Raw genomic sequence first — 26319 nt, 5'->3', positions numbered from 1 at the left:
CCATATGTTTTTATGTGAAAGAAGCCCCGTGCTGTCTTTTTAAATTGATCGTTTTATTGGACAAATGTGCCAAAACTCACAAAAAAGGGCAACAAAATGTTATTTATGCTTGAAAATGAGTTGTTGCAGCTCAGTGTATATGAGTGCAAAAACAAATGATCCCCTTTCTAACCAGATTAATTAGTCCATCTACAGATTATGTATGAAAATTGTGATTTTTCTCTTTTATATATCATTTACAGACTAAAAATCTTTGAGTTTGGGACTGTGTAGTCGTTATTTCCATATGTTTTTATGTGAAAGAAGCCCCGTGCTGTCTTTTTAAATTGATCGTTTTATTGGACAAATGTGCCAAAACTCACAAAAAAGGGCAACAAAATGTTATTTATGCTTGAAAATGAGTTGTTGCAGCTCAGTGTATATGAGTGCAAACACAAATAAACCCCTTTCTAACCAGATTAATTAGTCCATCTACAGATTATGTATGAAAATAGTGATTTTTCTCTTTTTATATATCATTTACAGACTAAAAATCTTTGAGTTTGGGACTGTTTGGGTTAGAAAAACAAGTCAATTAAAGATTGTTTTTGATTTTATAGATTCAGCAGAAACTCTTTATTTACAGTCACTCACTGAGTACTGTACAGCTGAATCGATCAGAAAAAACAGATAATCGATCGGCAGCTATTTAAGTAATTACTTGTCAATTATCCAGCAAAAAAATGTTCCAATATATTCCAGCTTTTTCAACCAACGTCTGACTTTTCACAGTCCAAATGTTTCAGTGTTTAACTAAAAGAAACATCCGAGACGTGAATGGATGAGTTTCAGCCCGTCGTAGTTTTGAGTTTGATCCAAAATGTGACTTGTGAATCAGATTTAAACACTTCCCATTCAGACAGGAGCGTGTAAAAGCCAGAGACAGCAGCTGAAGAGTTGCTGTTTCCCAAGCGAGGACTTATTAATACAATTTAACCACCTTTAAAAAAAAGTCACATCTGCTCCAATACTCTTCGTATAAACTGTGACTGTATAAACTGTGACGTAAAATACATTACAGGCTCCACAAATGTGCTTTATTCGCAGTATTTGCTCGCCCCATGTGCTTATTTGCGTGACTCATCGCACACAAATCAGGTTTCTAGGACGCTTCTTCATCATGTTGTGTTCACCTGCTCCTCTCCTCCTCCTCTTCTAAGAAGATGTTTCATCTCTAAAACCTCTCTGATCTTTTTCACTTCCTCCTCCCCAGGTGTTCGCGTGTTGGTGGACGCCCGAGAGAAGCTGCACATCCCGTGGGGCGACCAGGACAACCAGAAGCACGGGGACAGCCTGATGGCGTTCGACACCCGCTCGGCTAAGGTGACCAGCGGGAAGCTGGAGACGTCCGTCTTCCTGCAGTACCTGCCGGCCATCAAGGCTCTGTGGGCGGATTCGGGCATCCAGCACGCCTTCGATCGCCGTAGGGAGTTTCAGCTGGTAGGTCTTTTACTGGAACTCAATCACAGCCCCAGTTTTTGTACCGGCACAACCCTCTTATCGCCAAAAAGCAATGAGTTGGCGTTGGGCTTTTTCAAAAGGCGTGGAAACGGCAGTGAAAATAGAAAGTGAAACTGATTTTCTTCTCAATTCATCCTCCCTTTCCTCTCTCCCTGCCTCGCTCTCTCTCTCTCTCTCAGTTGAGTGGTCAGACATGTGATTGAGTCAGCTTCCTGTTTACACCTCTCCCTGCTCCTTATGTCTTGGCTGTCAGCACACACGCGTTTCTCTTTTTTTTTCTTTTTTTTTTTTTTTGAGCATGCTGACGTTTAACCCAGAATAACAGCTGTGGTCGACATCACGTTCACTGGGACTTTTTTGTGTGCTCTTATTTTGGCGGGCGGGGAGGGGGGGTATCGCTTTCACAACCTGCTGCGATTTCAGAAGAATCGATAATGTATTCGTTTAATTTCACATGAGCGAGCTGTCAGGTCTCCACGTTGCTTTCAAGTAAATTGAAATCTGCAGTTGCATAAGGTAGTAGTGTTCTCAATGGTGTTTTGTTAGCCACACACACACACACACACACACACACACACTCACACACACTCTCTCAGCTTGTTGCTCCTGCAGACAGAAAGGGGAATAAGAGTGATCAGAGCTGGAATGTTGATCTGTAGTTAAACAGCTTTATGCTTACAAACAGACCTCTCCCACTCAGCGTTATTGGCATACAAACACACACACAAGTACACACATACACACACTCTCTGTGTGTATGTTGGACTGCACCTAGTCGTTATTTCCATATGTTTTTATGTTAAGAAGCCCCGTGCTGTCTTTTAAATTGATCATTTTTATTGGACAGATGTACCAAAACTCACAAAAAAAGGGCAACAAAATGTTATTTATGCATGAAAACGTCAAACAATGAGTTGTTGCAGCTCAGTGTACGTGAGTGCAAAAACAAATAAACCTCTTTCTAACCAGATTAATTAGTCCATCCATAGATTATGTATGAAAAAGGTGATTTTCTCTTTTTATATATCATTTACAGACTAAAAATCTTTGAGTTTGGGTTAGAAAAACAAGTCAATTAAAGATTGATTTTGAATTTATAGATCAAACTAGTCATCAGAAAGTTCACTGTATGTCTTATTTTATTAATCTTATTCTTTATTTACAGTCAGTGTGAGCCAAATATAGACACAGGATGATACTCACTGAGTCAGAAAATTAGAAACAGATAATCAATCTGCAGCTATTTTAGTAATTACTTGTCAATTATCCAGCAAAAATGTTCAATATATTCCAGCTTTTTCAACCCGTGTCTGACTTTTCACAGTCCAAATGTTTCAGTGTTTAACTAAAAGAAACATTCGAGACGTGAATGGATGAGTTTCAGCCCGTCGTAGTTTCGAGTTTGATCCAAAATGTGACTTGTGAATCAGATTTAAACACTTCCCATTCAGACAGCAGCGCGTAAAAGCCAGAGACAGCAGCTGAAGAGTTGCTGTTTCCCAAGCGAGGACTAATTTGTTTTTTCGCTGCCAGCAGATAGGACCCATTGTGTTTTGACCATGCCCTTTCACGTATTTGCATCACAAATCACAAAGCGCCTTCAGGCTCGCGTGTAATTATCATTGGAAACACATGTACAGACTGCAACCACACATGGATTTCTCTCTGTCGCCTTTTGTGCAGCGCAAAGTTCACACGGTCGCGCTCTTTTTAAAATCAGCCGTAAACATTTTCTCACTCGCTCTGTCTCTCTCTCTCTGTTCTCACCTGAGACTTTCACCAAAGCTGCAGCAGCAGCACAAACAGCTCGGGCTCAGATCTGAGGCGACCCGAGTGACGACGCTCGTTATGTAATGTTACGTTTCAGTTTTGCTTCTTCAGCACGCTCAGATTAACTGCAGGCGTCGTCATGCTCAGCGATGAGCAGAAAGAGCTCGCAGTGATTGCTCTGCTCGTTTCTCTTCTGCTTTTTTTTTTTTAATGTGATTTTTGACGATTTCAAAACCGCCTCAGAATCGAGCTCCCTTTTTTTTTTTTTTTACTCGAGAATTTGAAAGAAATCAGCCTCACAGGAAAGGCTGTGCACTTCTTTCTTTTGCGCTTCAGCGCCACGCCATTCTAACCCACCCCTCCCTTGTGTAATCTTAGCCTTGCACACACTTCCCACGTGCACGCACACACACACGCACGCACGCACACAGGTTTTTCAGGTCAGGTTAGTTTTTTTTTTTTTTTTTTTTTTAAAGATCAAAAGGTGAGTACAGAAGCTCTACAGCGTGTGAAGGGTGGTTAGATGGCACACGGTGCTCGAGCTGCACCGTAAACAAGCCTCAAACAATCACTACTGCTGCTGATAACATTTGAATTTCAGAGTACTGTCATTATGCAAAATACATGCAAAATAATCCCCCTGGAAAAAGGCGTGGTGCTTTTACAGTAGAGGGTCACGTGAAAATCTGTTTTTTTTTTTGCTTTATGTCGAGCACAGGACACACACACACACACACACACAGATAAAGGAATGCATCTCAGTCTTGGCAGCCTCGTGTCTGGGCTTGCACTAATTGCACACGAACAGCATCAGAACGGTCTAGAAAAGAAAAAAAAAAGCACCTTGACACACACACACACACACACACACACACACACACACACACACAGATCTAGCCACACTCCGGTATAACATCAAAGACACACTTACAAACACGTGTCTGGTGCAATATGAAATACTTCACATCCTGCTTCAGCTACCCAGAAAACACTGCCTTGCTCGCTCTTTTTTTTTTTTTTTTGGAAGACAAAACAAACCCGTGTGTGTGTTTGTGTGTGTGTCCTGTGCCCCAACTGTCTTCTGCCGAATGCGAAACGATCAAGTTATTAAATGCAAATTGTGCTGTGACTGTAGAATTAACATAAATTCCTCCTCTGTCCTGTCGCAGGGTGAGTCAGTGAAGTATTTCTTGGATAATCTGGATAAGCTCGGCGAGCCGGTAAGTTGTTTCTGCCCGCGCCGATTGTTATGATCAGACGTTTACACTTCATAGTTAATATTGCAACATGTCTAGACAAATTAAGATCAGCTGACAGGGGTTGTTCATCGGAAAAAAAAGATAATGCTGACACGTTTTGGCACCTATTGGCTGACCACCAGCTGCTGTGAGACGACCGGCATCACTCCAGTACACAGTAACAGAGTCGATATCCAGGCTGTCCCCAGGTCATGAATCCAGTTTCCTCGCCAATAAAGGTCCTTAGAAAGGTCTTAAACAGCCGTCTCTTGCAATAGTGTTGGATATAAAAGTTGTTGTATCTGATTGCAGGCTGTAGAGAGTCGAGTGTGATTTGTGAGACAGTGCATAGTACACGTCTTAATCAGTCAGCGCCATCAGGTCTGCAGCAGACAGTCACTACTGCGAGCTATAGTGCAACGAGCAAGCGCTGATCTGATTTGTCACAGTTTGAATCATCATCTGTCATTTAGAGTTGTTGTTGTATACACCTAGGAAGTGCTTAAAAATGCAATTATAATATTCATTTTAGGATACATCATCCATTCACACCAGCCTGACCATGAAAAGGTTTTTAAACTGTTTTCAGTGAGGCTTTAAAAAGGCAGCAGGAACCCTGAGAGTGTTTTACAAGAGCAGATAACTTTACCACCTTTTTCCAGCATGTGTCTTTGATATAAACAGAGCTCTTTATCAACACTGACATTTAAATAAATGAGTATCTTTTATTTCTTGTACGATTACATTTATATCCAAGCATGACCTGGTTTGTTTTATTCATGTGTCACTGTACGTTAGGATGAAATCCAGATTTCTGATTTGTGTATGTTATACTTTCAGATCCCGTAAAGTTTCACCCACCTACGCCCACGTTTGGCTCATCACCTTTTCCACATAGCTTTTCTATAATATCCAAAAATCTAAACCTATACTCATCTGCTCTTGTTTACACACAGTATTACACCTGTACAATGTATCTGTATGTTTTATTATTAATGTCATAGTTAATGGTGCTGTTGAAAGAGTGTTTTAATTATTTGGGCTAAAACAAATAACACCACTATTACGGTGTGAAAAAAAACATGTATACACTGAATATACACGGTATATAAGCTTTACTAAATGGGATACAACACAGCTATAACAGATTAGTTAGTGTTTATTAATGTATTTAACAACAGCTCCACATTTTATATTCTTAAAACTTACCGTGTTGTCATTCTTCATCGGTTTGTTCCACTCATGGAGTTCTGGTTTACACCAATAAGCACTTTGATTTACTTACAGCTCTGTTTATAGTGTGAATCTAAAGTGTAAAGACTGTATTTAAAGTCCACACACTGTGAATGTGAGTACTGTGAGACTCATTTCAAATAGATATCAGGAGGATTGGCGTTTTATATCTTTAGGTGAAGGTTTAGTTTAGGTTCATCCAGTTGTACTGAAACAGTCATTTTATACCATGCTGCGGTTTCATCAAAGCCCATAAATGTGTCGTCTCTATATAGATTCAAAGACGACACCAGATGTGGCTGGTTTGATTGAAATATCGACTCAAATTGGACTAAAACAAGATAACACTTACACAAAGTTTGTACAAAGATTACCCGATGAACTAAAAACAGATCTGATTATGGGCTTATCACGTTTTCTGCCTTCAGCTGTCATATGTTGTTTTTGTCTTGTCAACACGTTGATATTAATCCATCGCGTCTTTCCGTCTCCCCTCCAGAGTTACCTCCCCACTCAACAGGACATCCTGCTCGCCCGTAAACCCACCAAGGGCATCCACGAGTATGACTTTGAGATCAAGAACGTTCCCTTCAAGATGGTGGACGTGGGAGGGCAGCGGTCGGAGCGGAGACGCTGGTTCGAGTGCTTCGACTCGGTCACCTCCATCCTCTTCCTCGTCTCCTCCTCCGAATACGACCAGGTGAAAACACGGCGGCCGCGGCGTCTCGTTTCCACACGCACAGACCGAGCTGTGATAGGCTGATAAACGGCACATTAATCTGTTTGTTCTAGCAGATACTGTTTAGTGACTTTTTGATAAGTCGTCGTTGCTGTGTCTATATGCTCAATCGTGTTCTTTGGAGTCGTGGTTTTATCTCACAGCATGTGTTGGAGTCTATTATTTTGTGCAGTGAGTTGTCTCTGGTTAAAAAGGTTTTTCTTTATATAAAGGCTCAGACACCATTACAGAAATCTGATACATATAAAAGGAAATAGCTCACGGGCTCAGTGTGTACACTGGATCAGATTTTTGTCGTTTACCATTTTGAGAAATTGGCCTTTAACATAAAATAAAGGGACAGCAAAACACGCACCCGGACATAAATACAGTTTTATTATCTAATGCGTTAGTGATATTTAAATATTGCGGTTACGGTCTGTTGGATCCAGACAATGCTGCACGTGTGTCGGTGCGTTTACTCATGTGAAACAACACACAACTGGTAACACTGCAGGTTTTTCCATTCATTTTGAGTGTAGGCCGCAGGGCGGTGTCCACCAGAAATCGCAGCGACCTGCGGCGGAGAAGTCGAGTCAGATCCAGCTTTTGGAAAAAGGCAGCCCGTCATCAGATGGTCGACCTGAAATGTCTCTGAAACTAAAGCCTTCCAGGTCGACTCATGGACTATAAACTCTGATATTTAACACCTGTTGCCCCAGCATCGATACAGCCCGTTTATACAAAGTTATTTCCTGTTTGTTTCACAGTTAAAACTTAATGTTGATCCCTGATAAAACTTTTTTTTTGATAGGATTCCTTAAATTTTTACTGAGCAGGACATTTTTAAGTAGTAATTTTTGGCATTTCCTGTGCTACACTGTCCAACATATTCACTGATAAGGAGTACAGTTCTTATATGGCACCTATATTCTCTACAGTAGAGTGTGGTTACATTTCAGTAGCAATAAACACTCCTCAGGCGTTGGTTTCCCTGTCAGTTTGTCTTGTTCGTCACAAATGTTTTAATATATTTGATGTAGATCTGAAGATACAGTCCAACTGAACAACGTTGGCACACGAGTTTACCTCCAGTACGCCACTCTTTGTTCCCCCTTGCTGTAACTTAAACTGGGAAATGCGGTAGAAACCTGAGCTCTTGGAGCTCCACCATACGGGACAACACACCCTGCATGTTAGTTGTGTTAGTACATCGACACACTAACACAACTGGCGCAGTTCAGCTCACAGGCCTTCTGCCAAAGCTTCTTGGTTCAGAGGGAGGATGGAATCAAGAAAGAAAGTTGCATACCAAACTGAATATTTCACCAAATGGTTTGGAAGGAACACACGCTGTAACAAGATCAGACAGGAAGTACCTCGCAGAATTAAAAGGCTTTTGAACTTTAGGTGACGAGTACAGTAACAGCAGTACTAACTGTTCCTCTTGTCTCTGACAGGTGCTGATGGAGGACAGGCAGACCAACCGGCTGCGCGAATCGCTCAACATCTTCGAGACCATCGTCAACAACCGCGTCTTCGCCAACGTCTCCATCATCCTCTTCCTCAACAAGACGGACCTGCTGGAGGAGAAGGTGAAGAGCGTTCCGCTCAAGGACTATTTTCCCGAATACACCGGGACGGAGCACAGCCTGCCGGACATCCAGGCGTTCATGGTGGAGTGCTTCCGGGCCAAGAGACGGGATGCCACCCAGAAGCCCCTGTACCACCACTTCACCACAGCCATCAACACGGAGAACATCAGGCTGGTGTTCCGGGACGTCAAGGACACCATCCTCCACGACAACCTCAAACAGCTCATGCTGCAATGACCCCTGTCAACCTGTGAAAGTAGAGGACCTGAATGGGGACAAACCACCCGCTCGCTCCTGATATGAGGACTTGGGAGAGACCAGCCTCAGAAGAATCCGATCGACGTCAGCATTCTTCTTCAGCCGTTTTTATATTAGTTTTTACTCTCCTCTTTTGAAGAGTTGGCCTTCTTGTTAGTTCGGGGTTTGGTAGGGGAATGAGTCAGTAGGACAGACTGTCTGTGGTTATAAAGAAAGACGAGCAGACAGTTTGGATGTCGGATAACATCTGATCTCCGCTGCTGCGTCTTGAGACACTCTCCTCTGGCCTGAGCGCCGACCTTACAGCACAAGACTCTCTGGGGGGGCTTTTCGACTCACAAGGTGTCTGTGCTGGCGCCAGTGCAGACGCCAAAAACATTTAACAAACCAGGCATTGGGTGTCTAAACCAACTTGCCAAGCAACAAATACAGGCACGGCGAAATACGTACTTCGGTTAAATAGTTAGGCGATCACCTGTGCCAGTCTGTGTCCAAGCACTGAATTTACTTAGTCCAAAATCACTCCTTTTTTATTTCCGTCGCTCTCTCCAGTGCTGCTTTGTGAGCCCCCGTAGTTCATAGAAGGGTTTGTCAACTTTAACTGATCATCTGGAGACTGCACAATATCCTTGTTCCCTCCCTCTTCCCGTCCCAGTCATCGCTTTTTGTTCGGTTCAAGATCAGCAGGTCGAAGAAGAAAGTGCCGGCACAGAGCCAGTTTTTTTGCCAGTACAGGGGCCAGCTCACTGATGGTGATGGTGATGGTGAAAGCGCTGTGGTTTAAAGATTTGATGCAGATTTGATGCTCCAGCACTGGCACCTTGTCAGTGGAAAGAAATTAAAATAAAACAAATGCTAGAAAAGAGCGCAACCGCGAGACTGAACCCCCACGATGCCTTTCCATATAATGTCTTAAGGAGACTTAATCACTGTTGCAAATCCTGCATTTGTGCCTGTTTGCCTCTAGAATTAAAATAAACCATAGCTGCCTTCAAATCGATATGTTTCCATGCAGGTTGTCCTGAATATATATATTATTTTTGGTTGTTTAGAGGGCAGAAATAACCTTTCATTGGCACATTTTTAGGCAGGCGTGCCAGCAAGTGAACATGCAGTCCACTGTTTTCTCAGGGTTGAATCAAAACCAGCAGTTAACGCTGATGTCATTGTTGGTGAACTAACTGAATAATCTAATCTTTCTCTGGGTGGCGGAGCAGCGAGACTCAGCCAGGCCTCATTACAGTTAGCTGGGTGGTGTTTGGTACTGTATCCTCCTGACTTTAACCCAGACTCCCCCCTCCTCTTCTGTTTCTCTCTCTCTTTATACTCATCTCTGATCAGAGGCCTCGTAAAGGGACAGACCTCCCGTTTGCCTGATGAATGTCTGTTAATAGATGTACAGAGATTTGCTCTAGATTGTCTGAATATACTGTAACCAGCATTGTTATGGTGAGATGTAACCTGTCCTGTGAGAATATCTGTGTTGGCACTGAGTTGTGACTCTGAAAATGCAATCTTGTGCTGTTTAGGAGTTCCCTTTGTAAAAAAAAGTTGAATACTTTTGTCAGTGACTGTATTCTGTAGAGGGGCCAATCTTTGTTAGAGGACAACTTCCAGGCACTGTTAAAATCTGTGTTTCTGCCAAAATCACCCCGTGCTTTTTTTTCTTTTGGGACTGTTCACAAGGATGGTCCCAAAAATAAAACTCCTGTGACTTTCTTCAGTCTTTGCTTTCAGTTTTTCTTTTCGTTTTGCTTTGTACATACTGTAATCTGTTGCCATGTAAATAATATTCAGGTTTATCTCCATATATGTAAATGGTTGTAGAAATGGCGTTTTTTTTTTCCTCCCCCTCATTCTGAATGTGTTTTTCAAATCACTGCTTTTTTTTTCTAATGAAGATGATCTTTTTTTCGATGTAGATGTATTTCTGTGTAATTTCCTTTCACCACCTTTTTATTTTGAAATTCATTCCTGTGCCAAGTCTCATGCCACTCTAACCCTATCAATAAAATACACTTTTCTAATGAATGTAGGCTCTTCTTTCTTTATTATATCTATTATCAGGTGTATCCACATTGGCAAAGACGTGGATCATCGGCAAACCTGAGCTCTAGGTGCTCAAACAAGTCACCTGTAATGGCACCCACCTGTCAAAGTATGTATTTCTGCTGTGAAGCTGGGGGGACTCACTTCTGGAGCCAGCCTCAAGTGGACGTTTGAGGAACTGCACTTCCACTTGACAGCCACAGAGGTTGTCACTTGGTACATTATTACCTTAAAATGGAGATTTTATTGACATGCTGAGTAGATGTACAACCTTTTTTTATATATACTCATTGGAAAGACTTTGAAACATAAGTTGACAGTTAAATATAAAATCCAAACGCATTAGAGGTGACTATGTCCCATCTGAAATCTATTTGTTTGTATTTTATTGTGCAAATATCTCTTTGCCAAACATGGCTCGTGTCCTATTTAACTGAAATATCACTTAATTCCTAAAACATTACAACAAGTCACCAAGATCTTGCTGAGGAAGGCCAAGAAATGTGGGTGAAAGCTTGAGAATCCATACCAAAGAGTCAACATTCACCTCTAAACACGGTCAAAAACTGTCTTTTGACTCGTTAAATGTCTTCTTCAACATGAATGCTACTGTAAACAAATAAATCCCACCCTCTGACTCAGATATTAAAAGCTTTCAGGGGGAATTTTAATCGACTTTATCCAAAAATTTTACCGGTAAATTTGGGGGATTTTTTTGTACTCGAAGCCGGAAGTTCGCCGGAGTGACTCATCTCAACTTGACTTAGACACCGGAAGTAAACGCGCCACACCCACCGAACAACGGCTCGCCACATGATCGTACAGGTCTATAACTGCACCGCGCACGGCCGTTACAGCCGTTACAGCCGTTATAACGGCCGTGGCGCTCTTTTCAGTTCTGCCGTTCCGCCAAATCTGCCGTTAAGTTGAACTAATTTACACTCAGGCTTCTCACGCGCCACCCCAAAAAAGGTCTGGTAACCGTTGGTTACGCCTGAAAAAACGTGTCTGTTAAAGTGATTATAAATGTGACAATTAATTAAGTCACTTCACATTAATATTATTATTATTATTGTTGTTGTTGTTGTTGCCATGTTGAGTTTTTTTCGTTTCTGACGTCGTCTTGGAGCATGCTTCATCCTGATTGGCTGTTTTGTTTTGTTTGTTTTTTAACGTACAGAAATGAGCTCTGGTAAGTGTCACAAACACAACACGTGACCACAACACAATCAGTGTTGTATATTTTTAAATTATTGTTATTATTTGTGTTTTATTGGGACTTTAGTGCACTTTAGAATAGAGTAACAGTAAGATTGTCTCCTTCAATGACAAGGTCAGCCCATGAAGTGAAGAAAATGGGCATTATGCAAAAAGATATTGGTTGATATTTGGTAATATTTTACAGTATTATTAGTTTGACGTGAAGCTATACTGAAAGCAGTAGTGCATCAGTTGAAAAAAGGAGATAAACTTAACTTTAGTTCACTTTAATAGCAGCTCAATCCATAGAGACTTTGCTTGGGAACCAGAGGGTGCCCAACAGTTCCCTCTTTGCATGGTCGAGAGACATCATTCTTAAATTGTTGCACTAATTCTCAGCTCAGCCTTTCACTCTTCTGTTTTTCCCTCCTCCACAGAGGTGTGCCCATTCTGCGGGAAAACTTACAAAAGGTTAAAGAGTCACCTGCCACATTGCAAAGCAGCAGCGAGCTCCGAAACGCCTCCGACCAAACGTGATGTCACAGCGAATCAGACATCATCTCCTCCGCTGGCCGCAGCATTGTCCGAGCCGACGGCGAAAGGGGTAAAGTCCTCAAAGACGCTGTCAAAGACAGACACAAAGAAGGGTAAAAAAGTGTCTCCAGCAACACCTTTACAGAATGCAGCTACGTCATCTTCATCACAGACTTTGTCCCCAAGTGGATCACTTCCACCATCAACCAAGAAAAAGAAACCGAAGCTGTCTGAACAAATCAAGACAGCCACCATGCCTCTAATCTCCACCCAGTCTCCCATCTCTAATCCCAAAAAGAAGAGTCTGCGTGCTTTGATAGAAGCTGCAAAGTCCAAACAGGTTTCTCAGGGATCGCTGGAGGGAACAAGATCCACTTCAGAGGACCTGCCTTCAGGTTTAACTCCATTTGTGGCAGATCCTCTAAGCTCCAGAACCGCAGCACAAACAGAGATTAAAACTAATCTAGACAAAAACTTGGTAAAAGACAACGCCCATCCTGTCTTTGTGCCCACGGATACCAAACCCAAAGGTGCCGTTAAAATGAAAGTGCCAAAGACGAAGAAGGCGGCACAAACCCTTTCCACAGCCAAAGACACCTCTAGCCCTCTGGCGTCTGAATTAAATAACACAAGTCCCTGTTTAAAAGAGGACTTCTTGGTGGATGACCACATGGAAATTGAGGATATATCTCTGAATAAGTCGTTCTTGACATCAGAAGGTGGTCACCAGACTAGGATTACCCTCCAGGATGTCAAAGCCACGTTAGGCCGGGCTAAAACCAGGCCAAGCATCCTAAACCAGATTCAAACTACTCACGATCTAAGCAGCAAAATCAGACCCGGTACTCATCTCGGTCTAGTTTCACTCCCAACAGGGAATCAAGACGTTGATAGCTGCTTGGTGAAAACTAAATCTCTGTCAAAGCAGCCGCCCAGCAGCAGTTCACAACATGCAGAGCTAGGATCAGTTAAGAGAAAAAGTTCTAAGTCTTTAATCCCCCTACGACATGACGGCTCCCCTCAGCCTGAACTAACTTCCCTAGCGACTCCCGTCATTTCTGGCCATCTATTGTCCCAGGTGAGCCAAGCCCAGTCCCTTCCACATACAGTCAGCATGAATGAGGGGCTGAAGGTGGGCCATCACATGACAAGACTACCCCAGATATCACCGTCACTCCACCAGCTTTCCAGCACCAACCTTTTCCTTCTTGCACCGCAAACTCTGCCAGCGAGGGTGGAGACGCTGAGAGCTGACGATGGGGTGAGGATGGAGAACTCGCAGCTCGTGATCATGAAACAAAATTCTGCTGAAGATGGAACTAAAGGTCGGTATTTGACTGTGAAAAGTAGACTGAAATGTGTCCAAAGGCTCGTCTGAACTTTGATATCAGTCCCTGATTTAAATGGTAACTCTGCCAACTGTAGATTACTTTATCAAGGCAAAGGTCTTGCTCACCTTATTGTGTGTAGACAACATTTAAGAACTTTTGTTTAATCCATCAAGAATTCGTAGAAAGCACGCTTGTATTCCTAAAAGTGAACTAGTGCAGAAAACTCAGCCCTAGTGAAATAAAAGTGTGTTGTGTTTACAGTGTGTATTCACGTGTCAGTGCATTGATTCTTTGTTTATATGATTTATAATATAGGCGTTCTGACACGGAGGAGTCTCGGACAGGTGAGACTGAAGGAGTTACCCGAGTGGCTGGCCTGCAAAACTCCCACCCATCCGAGAGATGTCGTGGAAATGGTGCAAAGAGGTGACGGCCACGTATAATAACACACAACTCACAAAACACACCAGGAGTGGTGTCATGGTGTCATTATATGCTTTTAAAGCAACATTTTTGAACAAAAATAGTCTGACACACACACAATGGCCTTTAGAGGTTCTGGTTAAGCAGGACTCTCCACATTTAGGCTGCGTAGTGGAAGGGAAGAGACCGCAAGCGTTGTAAAAATGACAGCTGCTGGAGTTGATGCAATTGCAGTGAATACTGCAAAATATACAAATGGAAGTTGTGCATATGTTTCATATTTGTGTTTTGGTGGTCAGATATTTGCACTAATGTCTCAATCATCTAATTATTGGCAAGAAAGCAAATAACCTAACTCCCAAAATGTCAAATTATTGGCGCCCCAAGTAGAGCTCGTACCATGTTTCAGGGCCTTGGGGTTTGAGTCCCGTCCGGGCCTTTTGCTGCATGTGATCCCCAAAACAGAATTCCCGTAAGCCTTCAATAATGTTGAGTGTTAAGTTTAACATGTATGTTCCCCCCTCCTTTTCTGTGTTTCCGTCAGGCTGGCAGTGGTATTACAAGAAGTATATTGATGTGAAGAAAGGAGGCGTGGGTGGACTGAGCATGTTGGTAGCAGGATACTGTGTGCTCGGCTACATCTGGAGTTACCCTCATATAAGTAAGTGAGTCAGTCTCAGCGAGGCTGCACAGATTTGGAGATAACTGAGCTTGTTGTTTTGTTTTCCAGAGCGTGATCGCTGGAGGAAACACCACTGAGGCCAAAGGAAGATGTTTGGACACGTGTGACAGATTAGGAAAAGGGAGACTTCAGGACTTGCAGGCATCTTTCCTGTTAATAATATCTAATGAATCCAGATGTAAACGTTTCCACAGGAGTGGCCTGTCCTGTCCTTCTGTTTTCATCTACCAGGGAGCAAACAAGTCAACGTCTAACTCATTTAGAGTTAGATGAAAGATCGATACACTCACTTACAGGTCGCCTTTCATCGAGAGGAGTTAAATCTGGAGTAACTGGACTTGTTGGTAGATCTTTAAAGATGTTATATTGTGTCCAGTCATCTCAGATTGAACCTCTAAAAGCTCACGAATCAACGCGTTACGTCTCAGTCGTTTTATCCACACTTTAAAAGTGTGGAAACGCCGATCTGGCATTTTACTGGTGTACTATGTCAGAAACTATTTCTTGGCTCTGAGCAGTTGCCAGGCAACCAGCTGAGACTCCGGGAAGTTTCCGGCTGCAGTATCGAAACAGATTAAACAACCTATAAGCTGTAAAGTGAGCTGGTGGGCGGATGGATGTTACCAGATGAGAGTATGATATCGATCATCAATGGATGAGCCAATTTCCCAAAACTATTCCTTTAACCGGAAGAGCTGTGATTCTGATACCAGCGATTTATTCCTGACTGATGAACTCAGAGGGAATCTAAAATCAAAGTGCCTTGTATAGATTGCCTTCTTTTATTTGTAAGTTAAGTAAGTTATCTCTGTTTATCTTTTCTTAGTGTGCCTTGTGTCACATTTGAAGTTTTTTCTGTGTCCCAGGGGCTCCACTAGGTGTCATTGTTGTGTCATGCTAAACCAAAAACCAAACCAGGCTGGGGCCGCTTGAATGTTTGCTATGCAGAGTTTTCTTAGCTCCTTTGTGCAGAGGCATTGGTGCCGGGGTCCATGAGAAGGGATTAACCAACTGATTTTTTATTTTTTTTTAAACTTGATAAAAATCTTAACGCCGGCCGCCCTAGACGGCAGAGAAACACGAAATGCAAAATGTCCTGACATGAGTATCCGCAGAAAAGATCATATCTGTGTAGCAGAGGGTCACAAATCTGTTTTTCTTTTGCAACGCTCTCCCCCTGTCACATGATGTTATTATGCATGCTTAGCCCGTCAGTGCCAGTGTGTGAACACTCACAGAATAGTAATGGAGGGGGGGACGCTTGAAGGAGGTTCTCAGCTGGACTGGACCAGTTTGTTATTGTATTCAAAATGAATTTATTGTTGACTCTCCTCGCTGCTGTAGTGAACACACATGAGCTACAAATGAAGAAATGACAGTATTTTGGTAATGATTTCTTTTTTTGTTTGTTTCGTCCTGACACCGTTTCTTAGCCAACACAATAAAAAATAATTTTCTCACATTGTTTTTTTTGTGTGTGTGTGTTTTACATTCTTTTTTTTTTCTCCATACAAAAATTATAAATATTTTGTGTCTCACTTTTCTTTTTTTTTATACAAAACAACAAACTATACAAATCAAATGAGACAAAATAACTGAAAATGGAGGCAGAAAAAAAAAAACACATCTCTGCACTGAAAACAGGGGACCCAAAAAAAAAAAAAAAAAGCACAGTATGTTCTACCAGGCCCTTCAAGACACTGATATGCATCACAACATTTCACCGACACTGGACACGTCCCTACTTTGTGCAAGTCTAAAACTAACTTCCTTGTGAATATAAGTGCTATAGAGGCACAAAGTCTTGCAGCAACCGCTTGAAGGAGCAAATAACAAATCTCTAACGTGTCACTAGAAAGTTGCTTTTCAAAGCAAGAGAGCCCAGTTTTCTCAGTGTGCACTGGTCGATATAAGAGAGGTCTATAGGCAGAGATACAGGCGGGGCTGCGATGGCCACTGGCACACGAGATCTATCACCACCACCACCCCCGCCCGTATAAAAGGCCTTCAGTCTGCTCCTGTAGCCTATTGGCAAGCACATTTCACAGACACATATATAGGAGAAAGGTGACACTATCCAGAATCGACCCCCAAAAGAGCATTTGAACATATGCTTTGGTCCTTGTGTTGGGTTTTGGCAGAAATTATCCAACCTTTAGCTTTAGTGCAGATTTGCAAAAAAAAAAGTCAAGTCAAACAAAAAAAGAAATTCTTCTTCATGATGAACGATCACAGTAAGATAAGTTTTAACTCGAGACATTTCGCGTCAGCCACAGAGCTGCTGCTGTCACCGGCACAAAAACAAACAAACAAAAAAAAGATCTGACAGTGATTCTGGACAAGACCACGCTCTCTCCTATTATGAATTTTGGTTGCGCTGCTGAGAGGAAATAACACAGGAAATATGAGAAATGCTTTGAAATTAGAAACACTGAAAAAGTGAGAACGAGGACCGAGCGAACAAAAAAAAAAGGGAATAAAGTCGAAGAGTATGGCAATCGAACAACCCAACTACATGAGAACAAAGTCCTAGAGCAGTGTGTGGGTGTATGCAGATTAACACACATACACACATGACATAGACATGTCAAGGTTGTAAAGCATAGATAGATATGATCAATATATCGTTATACTGTATGCAGAAGGCAGACAAATATACGTACAATCAATGAAACTCACGACGACATTGTCGTGTTCACAGAGCCGGGGTGGAAACACGTCACAACAAACAAAAACAGTCATCTTTTTTTCTTTTCTTTTTTTTAATATCATTTCTAAAAATGAGGAGATCTAAAATAATAATAATTAAAACAAAAAAAGATATTGTAACATATCTTCCTCAATCTGAGGACTGAGCTCCCCACCCCCACCTCAGACACAAACACACCGTGAAATGATAAAAAAAGAAAGAAAATTAAAAAAGAAGTGGTTGAGATCGAGATTTGTTGTCTTGTGTCTTTGTGTCTGCGTCGGGGGCTTGCATACCTTTAAGGTACAAAAGAAAAAAAAATGCCAAAGAAAATGTGACTTAAGCACGAGAGAAAGAAACGACTACTGCTCATCTGTACGCGACTAGTTTGACTGGTTTCTAGTGTGATTCGGAGGTTGTCCTCGTTGCAGGCAGCTGAAAAAGCAGGTGGATAGATTTTGGTTCACATTCTGATCAGCCTAGCGTCGACAAGAGCCTCGTATGGTTCCTGAAAATAAGCAACAGTACGTTTAGTGCAATTTGTCTATGTGAATGTGTCTCTACTGAGCTTACCTTGAAGGAAATCTTAACACGTCTGAACCGTGAAATCTACCTCACGCTGAAGCGTGCGTGCATTGTTTGTAATGCAAAGAAGGGGGGGTCGAGTGAATGAGTAGAGCTTCTTCATGTAAACACTTCAAAATAAAAAAAAAAACCTACAATTAGGCACAGAGTCGTCTTTTAGTCCCTCCTCCTCATCCCTGTTTTTCAGCATAGGTAGTGGGCGGGCCGGCGGGGGTGATCAACTGGCACAAAATATTAATGCGTGTGAAGAGAGGGACACTCTTGGATTCAAGCTACTGAAGTCACTACCCCCTTTAAAACAAGGTTCAAATAAACAAAACACTGTCCGTCGGTTAGTATGTTGCATTGCACACATTCCCGGATCTTTATAGGTGATTTTTAAGTGCCTGCGTTCACCGGGCACCCTCGACTCCCGCGTCTACAAAAATAAAAGAACAAAAAAATACATGCTACATGGCCCCGGGGATGGTATCGCTACGATAACCTGAAAGAAGAGTTAACCTCTCTTCACACGGGGTTGTGGGGGAAATACAACAAATATAACAACAGGAAGAGTTTGACAAAAAGAAACACACAAAAAGAGGTCGAATCCACACGTTAGGGATGATATGGAGCGTCAGTCTTAACATTCCAAGATGCTGTTGACTGCAGCCTCTAGAGCAGAGTCTGTGTCGGGGTGAGGGGGTGATGTGAGCTGAGGGGTGTACTGGGGCTGGATCGGGTGGTGAGACACCTGGAAGTGAGTCTGTCCTCCTGGCGTTGCTGCGTAAGGTGTGGGGGGGTTACCTTGCGGATAACTGTTGGCAGCGGTGAGGCTGTTGTTGCTGCCGCTGCTGGGCCCGTAGTGTTGCTGGGATCTCTTCAGTTCCAGGACGCTCTTGTTTTCTAAGTGTGGAGGGTGGAGTTTATCTCCTGCACCTGTGCCTGTACCCACAGCAGCAGCAGCAGCACCGCCACCACCGCCACCCCCTCCCGGGTCTCCATACCCGGACTGGGAGTCTGTCCTGTACGGCGGCTCCGTGGAGCCTTTGTCTGACTGATTCCAACTACAGCTGGACAACGACTGAGAGGGGAGGGGATCTTGGAAAAGTTTGGATTTCATCCCACAACAGAAGTCTTCCAAGAAGGTGTCTGTGTATAAAACACCACAAAGAAAAGAAGAAGAGTTCGATTAAGTTTCTGTGAGGATGTCGTTTGCTCCAAGTGGCTTTACTCTTCTGTAGTTTCTTACCTGGATCCACTAGTACCATGCGTTTGTCTTGCGTCAGGTTGCTGCGCTCCTCTTGGTTGAAGGTCCTGTCGATCATCACCATTTCTGATGACGGACTGGAACGCTGCAGGGAAGGGAGAGTCAACCGTTAACCCTGCGCATGTCGCAATGTGAAACGCGTGTATCTATCCATGCAACCGGTTGCTCGTGTGCGTGCCTACCTCGGCCTCCACCAGCAGTAGCCGTCTGTATTTGTTTACCATGGCATGGGTCCTCTTCAGCACCTGAGTCGCAACTACCTCAAATTCTTCATCGACTGCAAACGAAACCACGCAAAACTTTTAACTCGGCGAACAACGACAGGCGTAAACTTGACGTACAAACAGGGCTGTAGTTCCTCAGATTCAAGGCCGTACCTAGTGAGAACTCATCCTGGCTGGGTGGAGCACCCTGGAACACGTGGTAAGGGAGGAGTCTTTGCAGTGCATCGTCGATTGTAGCAAACCGTCGCCGATCTGATGTCTGAACTCCAGCGTGATCCTTTCTCAACTGTTGTAAAATCCTAGAAAGATGACAGGAAAAAGAGTCAAGCTCCTCCACTGGAAACATTACAAGCAAAGCAAACACAAGACAACATAAAAAGTAATGTATATGTGTCAAAAAACTCACATTCCTCCTCTTGTAAGTGGTGGAAGGGCAGGTCTCTTCTGAGCGCTGGCCTGTAGAGAGAAAGTGTACATGCCAAAGGTTTCATAATACCACCTCCATCAGCGTATTTCACCTTAAATATACATCGACATGAGTGCAAAACAACTGATGTGCAGACTGAGTGATGTACCTGAGAGTTTAGCGTTGAATCTTGAGTCATGGTAGTCATGGCTGACAAAAACAAAGCAACCTTGTTAGGTCAAAGTACGGCACACAACATTTAAATACATAATTGACAAGATAATGAATCAGGGTTTGTTTACCATGGATGCTGCTGAGCTGCACCTGCCTGTCCTGTTTGAGGGCAGGCGATGAAGAATTCTGAAAAAATCAAAACACAAGTCAGAAAACAGGTTTCAGGAAAGAGACAGAAATACCACCAGGAACTCTGGATTATACCTGTCTGTAGTCTTGTTGCTCCTGTGTCACAGTACCAGGTAAAGGGGACAGAGAAGTGCAATTCTGAGTCTGAGTCACTAGGAGGCGTTGGACAGGGCTCGCCGTCACTTGGCACTGACCGCTGATCCCTGCTGTCGCAGGGCCAACCAGAGTCAGCCGCCCGGGGGTGCACGATGTCTGCACAGGGGTGGAGCTCGCACAAGTCCATGTTTGAGTTACACCCCCTCCAACCTGACTCCCACCGACGACTCCCTGATTCAAAATTAGCTGGCCTCCCGGTGGTGAAGTGAAGTTCTGCCCTGCAACAATCTGCACCGCGTTCTGACTGGTAATTAGGGTATTTGAGTTGGGGTCAGCGGGGCCGTTGTGGATGGTGTTGGTCGGAGTAAGCGCCAAAGAGCTGGGCAGCAAGAACTGTCCAGGTGGTATGTTTGTCTGGGCCTGTGCTTGTTGCTGCTCCAGGGATGGCTGCACTACAATGGAGCCATTGGCTGTGTACTGTCCCCCAGGAGCAGCAGTGTTAGCGTTAACTACATTAGCCATGGTGGTGGGCTGGAGACCAAGGCTGTAGACAGTCTGGGCCCCAGCTTGAAGGGGCTTAGGCTGGATAGGTCTTACAAGAGTCTGGGTCCCTCCCGGGCCTCTCTGGATGATGATGTTTTGAAGGGGGATGTTTTTAAAAGGTAAACCGACTTGGCCTATCTGCCCTTGGGCAGGGGCAAACACCTGTCCCCCTGTTGGGGTACCTGCTGAAGATACAGGCACCCCTGGCCTCAGCACAATCTGAGGAGATCTCTCCAAGCTGCTCAGAGTCATCACACCACCGCCCGTCCCGAACGAGCCCAACACCTGGATGTGTTGGGCAGAGCCATTGGGCAGTTGGGACACGCCTTGAAGGAACTGGCCTGCAGGGAACGCAGCTGTCGCCGTGGTCACCATACCCACTCCCCCTCCATAACCCCCAGAGACCAGCTGGGAGGGGAATGGAACGGGAGCCTGCACTAGAGTGGGAGCGGGCTGTGAGTCCAGTAAGGCCTCCTGGGCCAACGTCTGCTCCGTGATATCTGCCTCCATGAGAGACTTCTGTAGGATATCGAAGGGCTGGTCCTCTCCTCCAAGATCCACCCCACCAGGGGAGGTCTCTGGCCCCAATTCATCCTCGATAAATGAAAGGCTGCTGGAGAGCTGGAGGCCTGCCCCTGCTGAATCCTCGCCGAATTCACCCATTGAAGAAGAGCCATCCTTGAGGCCAGTGTTGGAGCCAGTCTGAAAGAAGCATTTAGAGAAAAATGAGAAGACGCTTTGCTTGTAAACTGCAAATAAGACTGCATTCCTTTAGGTCTGTCTTCTAGCACAAAACCACAATAAGAAAACTGTTCAGGCAGCTTTCCTTGCCTCTTAAGAGCATTTATAGATTCCTAACAATGACGCAACAACTCAAATCTCTCTAAAAAGCTGAGAAAAAGCTCTTTCTCTGTTAATATTGTGTCGGATCAAGATGATCACAGGTACACTCACCGTGTCACTAGCAAAGAAGGATCCATCCGACCCATAAGCTGCATTAGTTACATCATCCTCCTCAATCTGCAGAGATAAAACAAAACATAAGAGAGTAAGCGCACTCGAGTTTCTTTATGCATCAAAGTGAGGTCAGACAGACGCTGTAAGGAAAGACTGTGAAAGAGTCACTCACAGACTTGCTGCCATGGAGATAATCATTCAATGCATCCACATCTCTGAAAAAGGGTACAGAAGAGAGGTTTAGTTGCGTAAAACTAAAACTAAACTTACGTGTGGTTTAACTCATCCAAAGCAGAGTTATAATAAATCTTGTGTGAATGGATCATTAGCTCATTAACTTCCCTAATTTAAGAAAACAGGAGCTTGCAGATACTTGTGGCTTTTATTTCAAAGAGGAACTTTTGTAACACAAGCCAAACTATTGATTCAATACTAAAAATCAGTGCATCCATTCATAAAAATGACTGTACACTCGTAATGTATTAATGTAAAATGCCAGTTTTATTGAGTGGTTGTTACCCTAAAATATCCAGAAGACGGCGATCGTCCTCATCATCCATGACACCTGAAAGATTATGGAGGCAGAGTGAGGAAGGTGAGGGGATGGCATAACTCTTACTTAAAATATGATCATTTATGTTTAAATTTACACATACAGATGGTTAATTGCTTCATTAATGCCAATAAACCTCACTGATCATGTGTGTTTTCTGTTTTTATTCTGAGGTAGGACCAGTATATGTATTATTTTGTTAATAGTAAGGACATCTCACTCACAGATTTCCAGCAGGAAGCATGGATTCAGTCATTTAACACCCTTTGTTTCCTGGGCTGCAGGGTGAGAAACTGCATTTAGTCATGTTACAAAATCACACAAGTGTGAGATATGCAGGGTGTGGGAGTGTTTGGAGAGTGAGGTAGGTGAGATAGAAAGAAAGATATGGGTGGAGGAAGAGGGGGACATATATGCTGTATATCAGTGTACCATGGGAGAAGAACTGTATGTGAATATAAAGAACACGACGGCCTTCATCCCCACCTACAGATGTTTGTCTGACAAGCTAACTCCCACCCATAACCCTCCTCTGCTGTCCCACATTGGTTGTCTCTCCAGCCTGCACAGTGTAAATGGCCATTTGAGTGTAAATAGCTCCACCCGACTCCCTTTTTATACTTTGAATGGTTGTTCCTACATTCAAAAGAGGTGTTGGCTTTATGTCGTGTCAGCCAGCACAAATATGAAGTTATCTTATGATTAAAAAGGGGAACAAAAGCAAGCAAGCAGACCAACGGGTTCACATAAGGAGTGTTTGGATATCAAGTTACTGTGTATATTTTTTAATTTAATACTTTGTATTTATGCAATTGTGGAGCATGTGGTGAGACTGTGTCAGAAAATATAAATTCCTTTAGTCACTAATTATTTTTTTAATAGCTTTTCATTTTAAATTAGGAGCTCTTTTTTTTGTACTGCTTTAAAACACGGTGAGACATAGGACGTGTGCCTGAGAGAGTGCAGACAACTGCAATGCCACAAAATGGCTGTTACCATGACATAGGCTGTCTTTACAACCGAGCCACGTTCAGCCTCCATCTTTGATTTCAGGGAGAACAAAAGAAGGGCACAAAATATGGTGTTTGAACTGTTTGTACGTGACTTTTAAATACCAAGAAACACGATAAGGCATGTTATGTCACATAAAATCGAGTTTTTTTTAATATCCACATCGAAAACGCTATATATTTCAGTCAGAAAGGACAGGGCTCCTTTGTCCTTCAAAAAAAAAACCCACAAACGTGAAGAGGGGGGCAATGTCGACTTTTCCGAACGACAAAAAAAACGGAAACTATGCAATTTTATTTCACAAAAAAAAGCTACAAAATGACGTTTGTTTGTATGTTCATAAATAACAAGACATCACTTCAATTATTTCTTTTTAAATAATCCAACTAGACGGTGACAACCACCACAAAAACACAGCCGTTGATTAAAAAAAAAAACAGCCGTTGATTCAAAAAAAAACACAGCCGTTGGTTCAAACATATAGCCGTTGGGATTAACGTCACCAGTTAACCGACGTTTTAAAGAAATTTAAACTGAAATTCTGACGGCGGTTGACTTTTTTTTAAAACAGAGCGATTAAAGCTCCGCGTTTGTCGAAATAAAAACACATTTTCCGCAAAGTTGTCTTAATTTAAAGCTAAAAATATATATTTAAACAGAAAAATCCGCTTCCGTAATCCGCCCTAGCATACAATGCCCCTCGACGCAAACACACCAAGCTAGTCCCCGGCTGCTGCTGCTGCTGCTACTCGGTGTCGCCCGTTTGGTTTTTCAGTATAAGCCCGTCTAACGTACAGCTCGCAAAGTTTTTAATGTCCAAAAATAGACTGAATCGACAGAATGGATAATCGCATTCAAAAGCAAAAGCACCCCACAAGAAAAAAAAAAAAAAACCCGCCCGTCGTCCAGCCTTGTGTGGCTGGTCGCTCGCTGACGTGCTCTTTCTTTCTCTGGTGTGGGGAAGGCTTTCATTTGTCCTTCTCTATCTGCCAGCATGAGGGAAAAAAAACAAACGTCACATTTGTCTCGATATGTCGACGCGTTTCTTTCTCGTACCCAGCTCGTCGGGTCTATGTCGGGACATGAGGGAGGTGAACGCTTCGTAACATTTAAGAAAAGGAAGGAAAGAAAAAAAAAACATCGGCCTGTTCTCGAAGGGGTTAGCTAGCCGCGCTGTCGACCCGACGACGACGCCTGTTTGTCGGCGCGGAATAGGTCGGAAAAGGCTCCGGGACTACACGGCGTCGAGCCCCATATATATATTAATCCCGATTAGCAAAACATAAAGACGACTCAAAGAGGCAAACCCTTTTACTCCTGTCTCACTCCTCTTGAAACCCAATATCTCCATTTGGCAACTTTTAATTTGCTCCCCCCCTCCTTCTCCTCCTCCTCCTTCTTCTCCCTCTCCCACTCATATATTTTTCTCACTGTCCCTGTTCTGTCTCGGATAGATTTTTCTCTCCGCTCAAACTCTCTTCCCTCCCTGAAGGAAGGGAGGAAGGAGGTTGTGTGTGTTTTTTCCTTGAAATTTTTATCACAAAATTATAATACACTCAAAGGGAAACTCACCGTCATGAAAAAGCAGTGCCTTGTCAACGGGGTTTCCTCGCCATCACCGCACGGGTTGTTGGGGTAGTGCACAGAACAAGGCAACCCAAATCATCAGTCCACAACGGTGGCAGATACGACCGTCTGAATTTGAATAGAAATCAACAACAACAACAACAAATCAACATAAACACACACACATTTATATATATATTATATTATATATTACTATGGATTATTATCACATGTACATATGTTCAGTTTCAGTGCCCTCATGAATTTGCAGATAAATGTTATTAGACTTAATCATTACCAAACGGTAGAGGGCGGGCCTCTTGATTTGTTTGCCACACCTTGACGTTACTCAGGTATGACCATGGTGACTGCTTAGATACAGTACATACCGAAACACAAACTTTACAGGAAGTTTGTTTTTCTGTTTTGAATATTTGGCTGAAGTCCAACTCACATATATGTTTTTTTTTATTATAACATCTCTTTTTGTGATAGATAGATAGATTTGACAACAAATCCAGACAAAATAAAATCTATCTAAATTAATATATGTAAATATAATGTAGATATATAAATAAATGATAAATAAATGTAGATAGATAGATAGATAGATAGATAGATAGATAGATAGATAGATAGATAGATAGATAAGAAGAATAATGTATAGAAATATAAAATAGAGATAAAAACTATATACGTTTAAAGCCTTCTATTGTGCGAATTGTCATTGTCACTCATGACTTGTGGAGCAAAATGTCCAGTAAACAGTGTGCTGCTCATACATATATTAGGCTATGCATTCTAAAATGTTAAATACATTCACTCATCTCTACTATTTTTTTCTTTAAAATACATCTGTCTATCTCATAAGCTAAATCTTGGCTTTCACACACTAAAACTAGTCAGATACAAAAGAGCAACTCCTATCTATCTATCTAATTGAGAAAGTGTTCAGTATGCAAATTATCAGGTATCTAGGAACTAATTAACATCTTGCAGTGTGTTCTCCTGTGATTTACCACTTTGTATTGTAGTTTCTGATACGCTCCCTGAGTCAAGGTTATTAAAAAATTATAAACTCCCTTCCTAATTTGTAACCTGCCCCGGATCAAAGATAGATAGATAGATAGATAGATAGATAGATAGATAGATAGATAGATAGATAGATAGATAGATAGATAGATAGATAGATTACATTGAACATACATTAGAATTAACCTACAACACAGTAACCATATGTTAAAATTAACCTGGGGAACCTCAGAAATTATCAGATTATGTTATGAGATTTTAAAAAGAAAAACTCTTGAATAAAAAAGACTGGATTCAAAGTATCAAAGTTTAAGTTCAATTTATTATTCTTGTACAAGAAGGAGCGTTTAACAGTGCAACACACAAAAGGGGGTTACAGAGAAAAGGCTCCTCGAGGAGCTCTAACAGTTGGTTCTTATACTTTTTTTTTTTTTAAAGGGCTGTCTTGAACACTGATACAGATAATATCATAACATCCTTTTCTTGTCTATCTGCTCAGTTATGAAAATTATGT

The 26319-nt window shown here is 42.5% G+C and overlaps 3 protein-coding genes across 8 annotated transcripts in view; 2 read left to right on the top strand and 1 right to left on the bottom strand.

Moving 5' to 3' along the window:
- The window catches only part of LOC104923415 (guanine nucleotide-binding protein subunit alpha-13), an 11698-nt gene extending 1355 nt beyond the window's left edge, over positions 1-10343 (top strand). Inside the window, exons 2-5 of the mRNA XM_019258632.2 lie at positions 1253-1479; positions 4440-4490; positions 6241-6441; positions 7920-10343. Of these exons, the coding sequence (XP_019114177.2) occupies positions 1253-1479; positions 4440-4490; positions 6241-6441; positions 7920-8291 (851 nt within the window). The 3' untranslated portion in view covers positions 8292-10343. The remainder of the gene's footprint in view (positions 1-1252; positions 1480-4439; positions 4491-6240; positions 6442-7919) is intronic.
- Positions 10344-11099: 756 nt separating this feature from the next.
- On the top strand, positions 11100-15993 carry si:dkey-21c1.4 (mucin-17). 4 transcript variants are annotated; one of them, XM_027289319.1, is made up of 6 exons: positions 11100-11333; positions 11542-11553; positions 11999-13420; positions 13742-13852; positions 14394-14510; positions 14580-15993. In XM_027289319.1, exons 2-6 carry the CDS (start codon positions 11544-11546, stop codon positions 14606-14608), a joined length of 1689 nt encoding a protein of 562 aa, XP_027145120.1. In that variant the 5' UTR covers positions 11100-11333; positions 11542-11543; the 3' UTR covers positions 14609-15993. The 4 variants fall into 4 exon arrangements, with proteins under 4 accessions (XP_027145120.1, XP_010734789.3, XP_027145121.1 ...); XM_010736487.3 differs by having other exon boundaries at positions 11100-11553; XM_027289320.1 differs by lacking the exons at positions 11100-11333; positions 11542-11553 and adding an exon at positions 11618-11694.
- A 679-nt stretch (positions 15994-16672) lies between these two features.
- bicral (BICRA like chromatin remodeling complex associated protein) lies at positions 16673-24971 on the bottom strand. 3 transcript variants are annotated; one of them, XM_010736488.3, is made up of 13 exons: positions 24780-24971; positions 22421-22474; positions 22163-22208; positions 21816-21858; positions 21641-21706; positions 20123-21388; positions 19987-20044; positions 19854-19894; positions 19685-19734; positions 19432-19577; positions 19237-19331; positions 19037-19139; positions 16673-18936 (listed from the first exon to the last, which is right to left on the bottom strand). In XM_010736488.3, the coding sequence occupies exons 3-13, from the start codon at positions 22201-22203 to the stop codon at positions 18428-18430; spliced, it is 2418 nt and encodes an 805-aa protein (XP_010734790.2). In that variant the 5' UTR covers positions 22204-22208; positions 22421-22474; positions 24780-24971; the 3' UTR covers positions 16673-18427. The 3 variants fall into 3 exon arrangements, with proteins under 3 accessions (XP_010734790.2, XP_019114171.1, XP_027145119.1); XM_019258626.2 differs by lacking the exon at positions 24780-24971 and adding an exon at positions 23193-24629; XM_027289318.1 differs by lacking the exon at positions 24780-24971 and adding an exon at positions 23923-24629.
- Positions 24972-26319: the final 1348 nt, after the last annotated feature.

The sequence above is a fragment of the Larimichthys crocea genome, chromosome XVI (genome assembly GCF_000972845.2).
Source record: "Larimichthys crocea isolate SSNF chromosome XVI, L_crocea_2.0, whole genome shotgun sequence".
Classification (NCBI taxonomy): domain Eukaryota; kingdom Metazoa; phylum Chordata; class Actinopteri; family Sciaenidae; genus Larimichthys; species Larimichthys crocea.
This window is presented reverse-complemented; position numbering and strand designations above follow the sequence as displayed.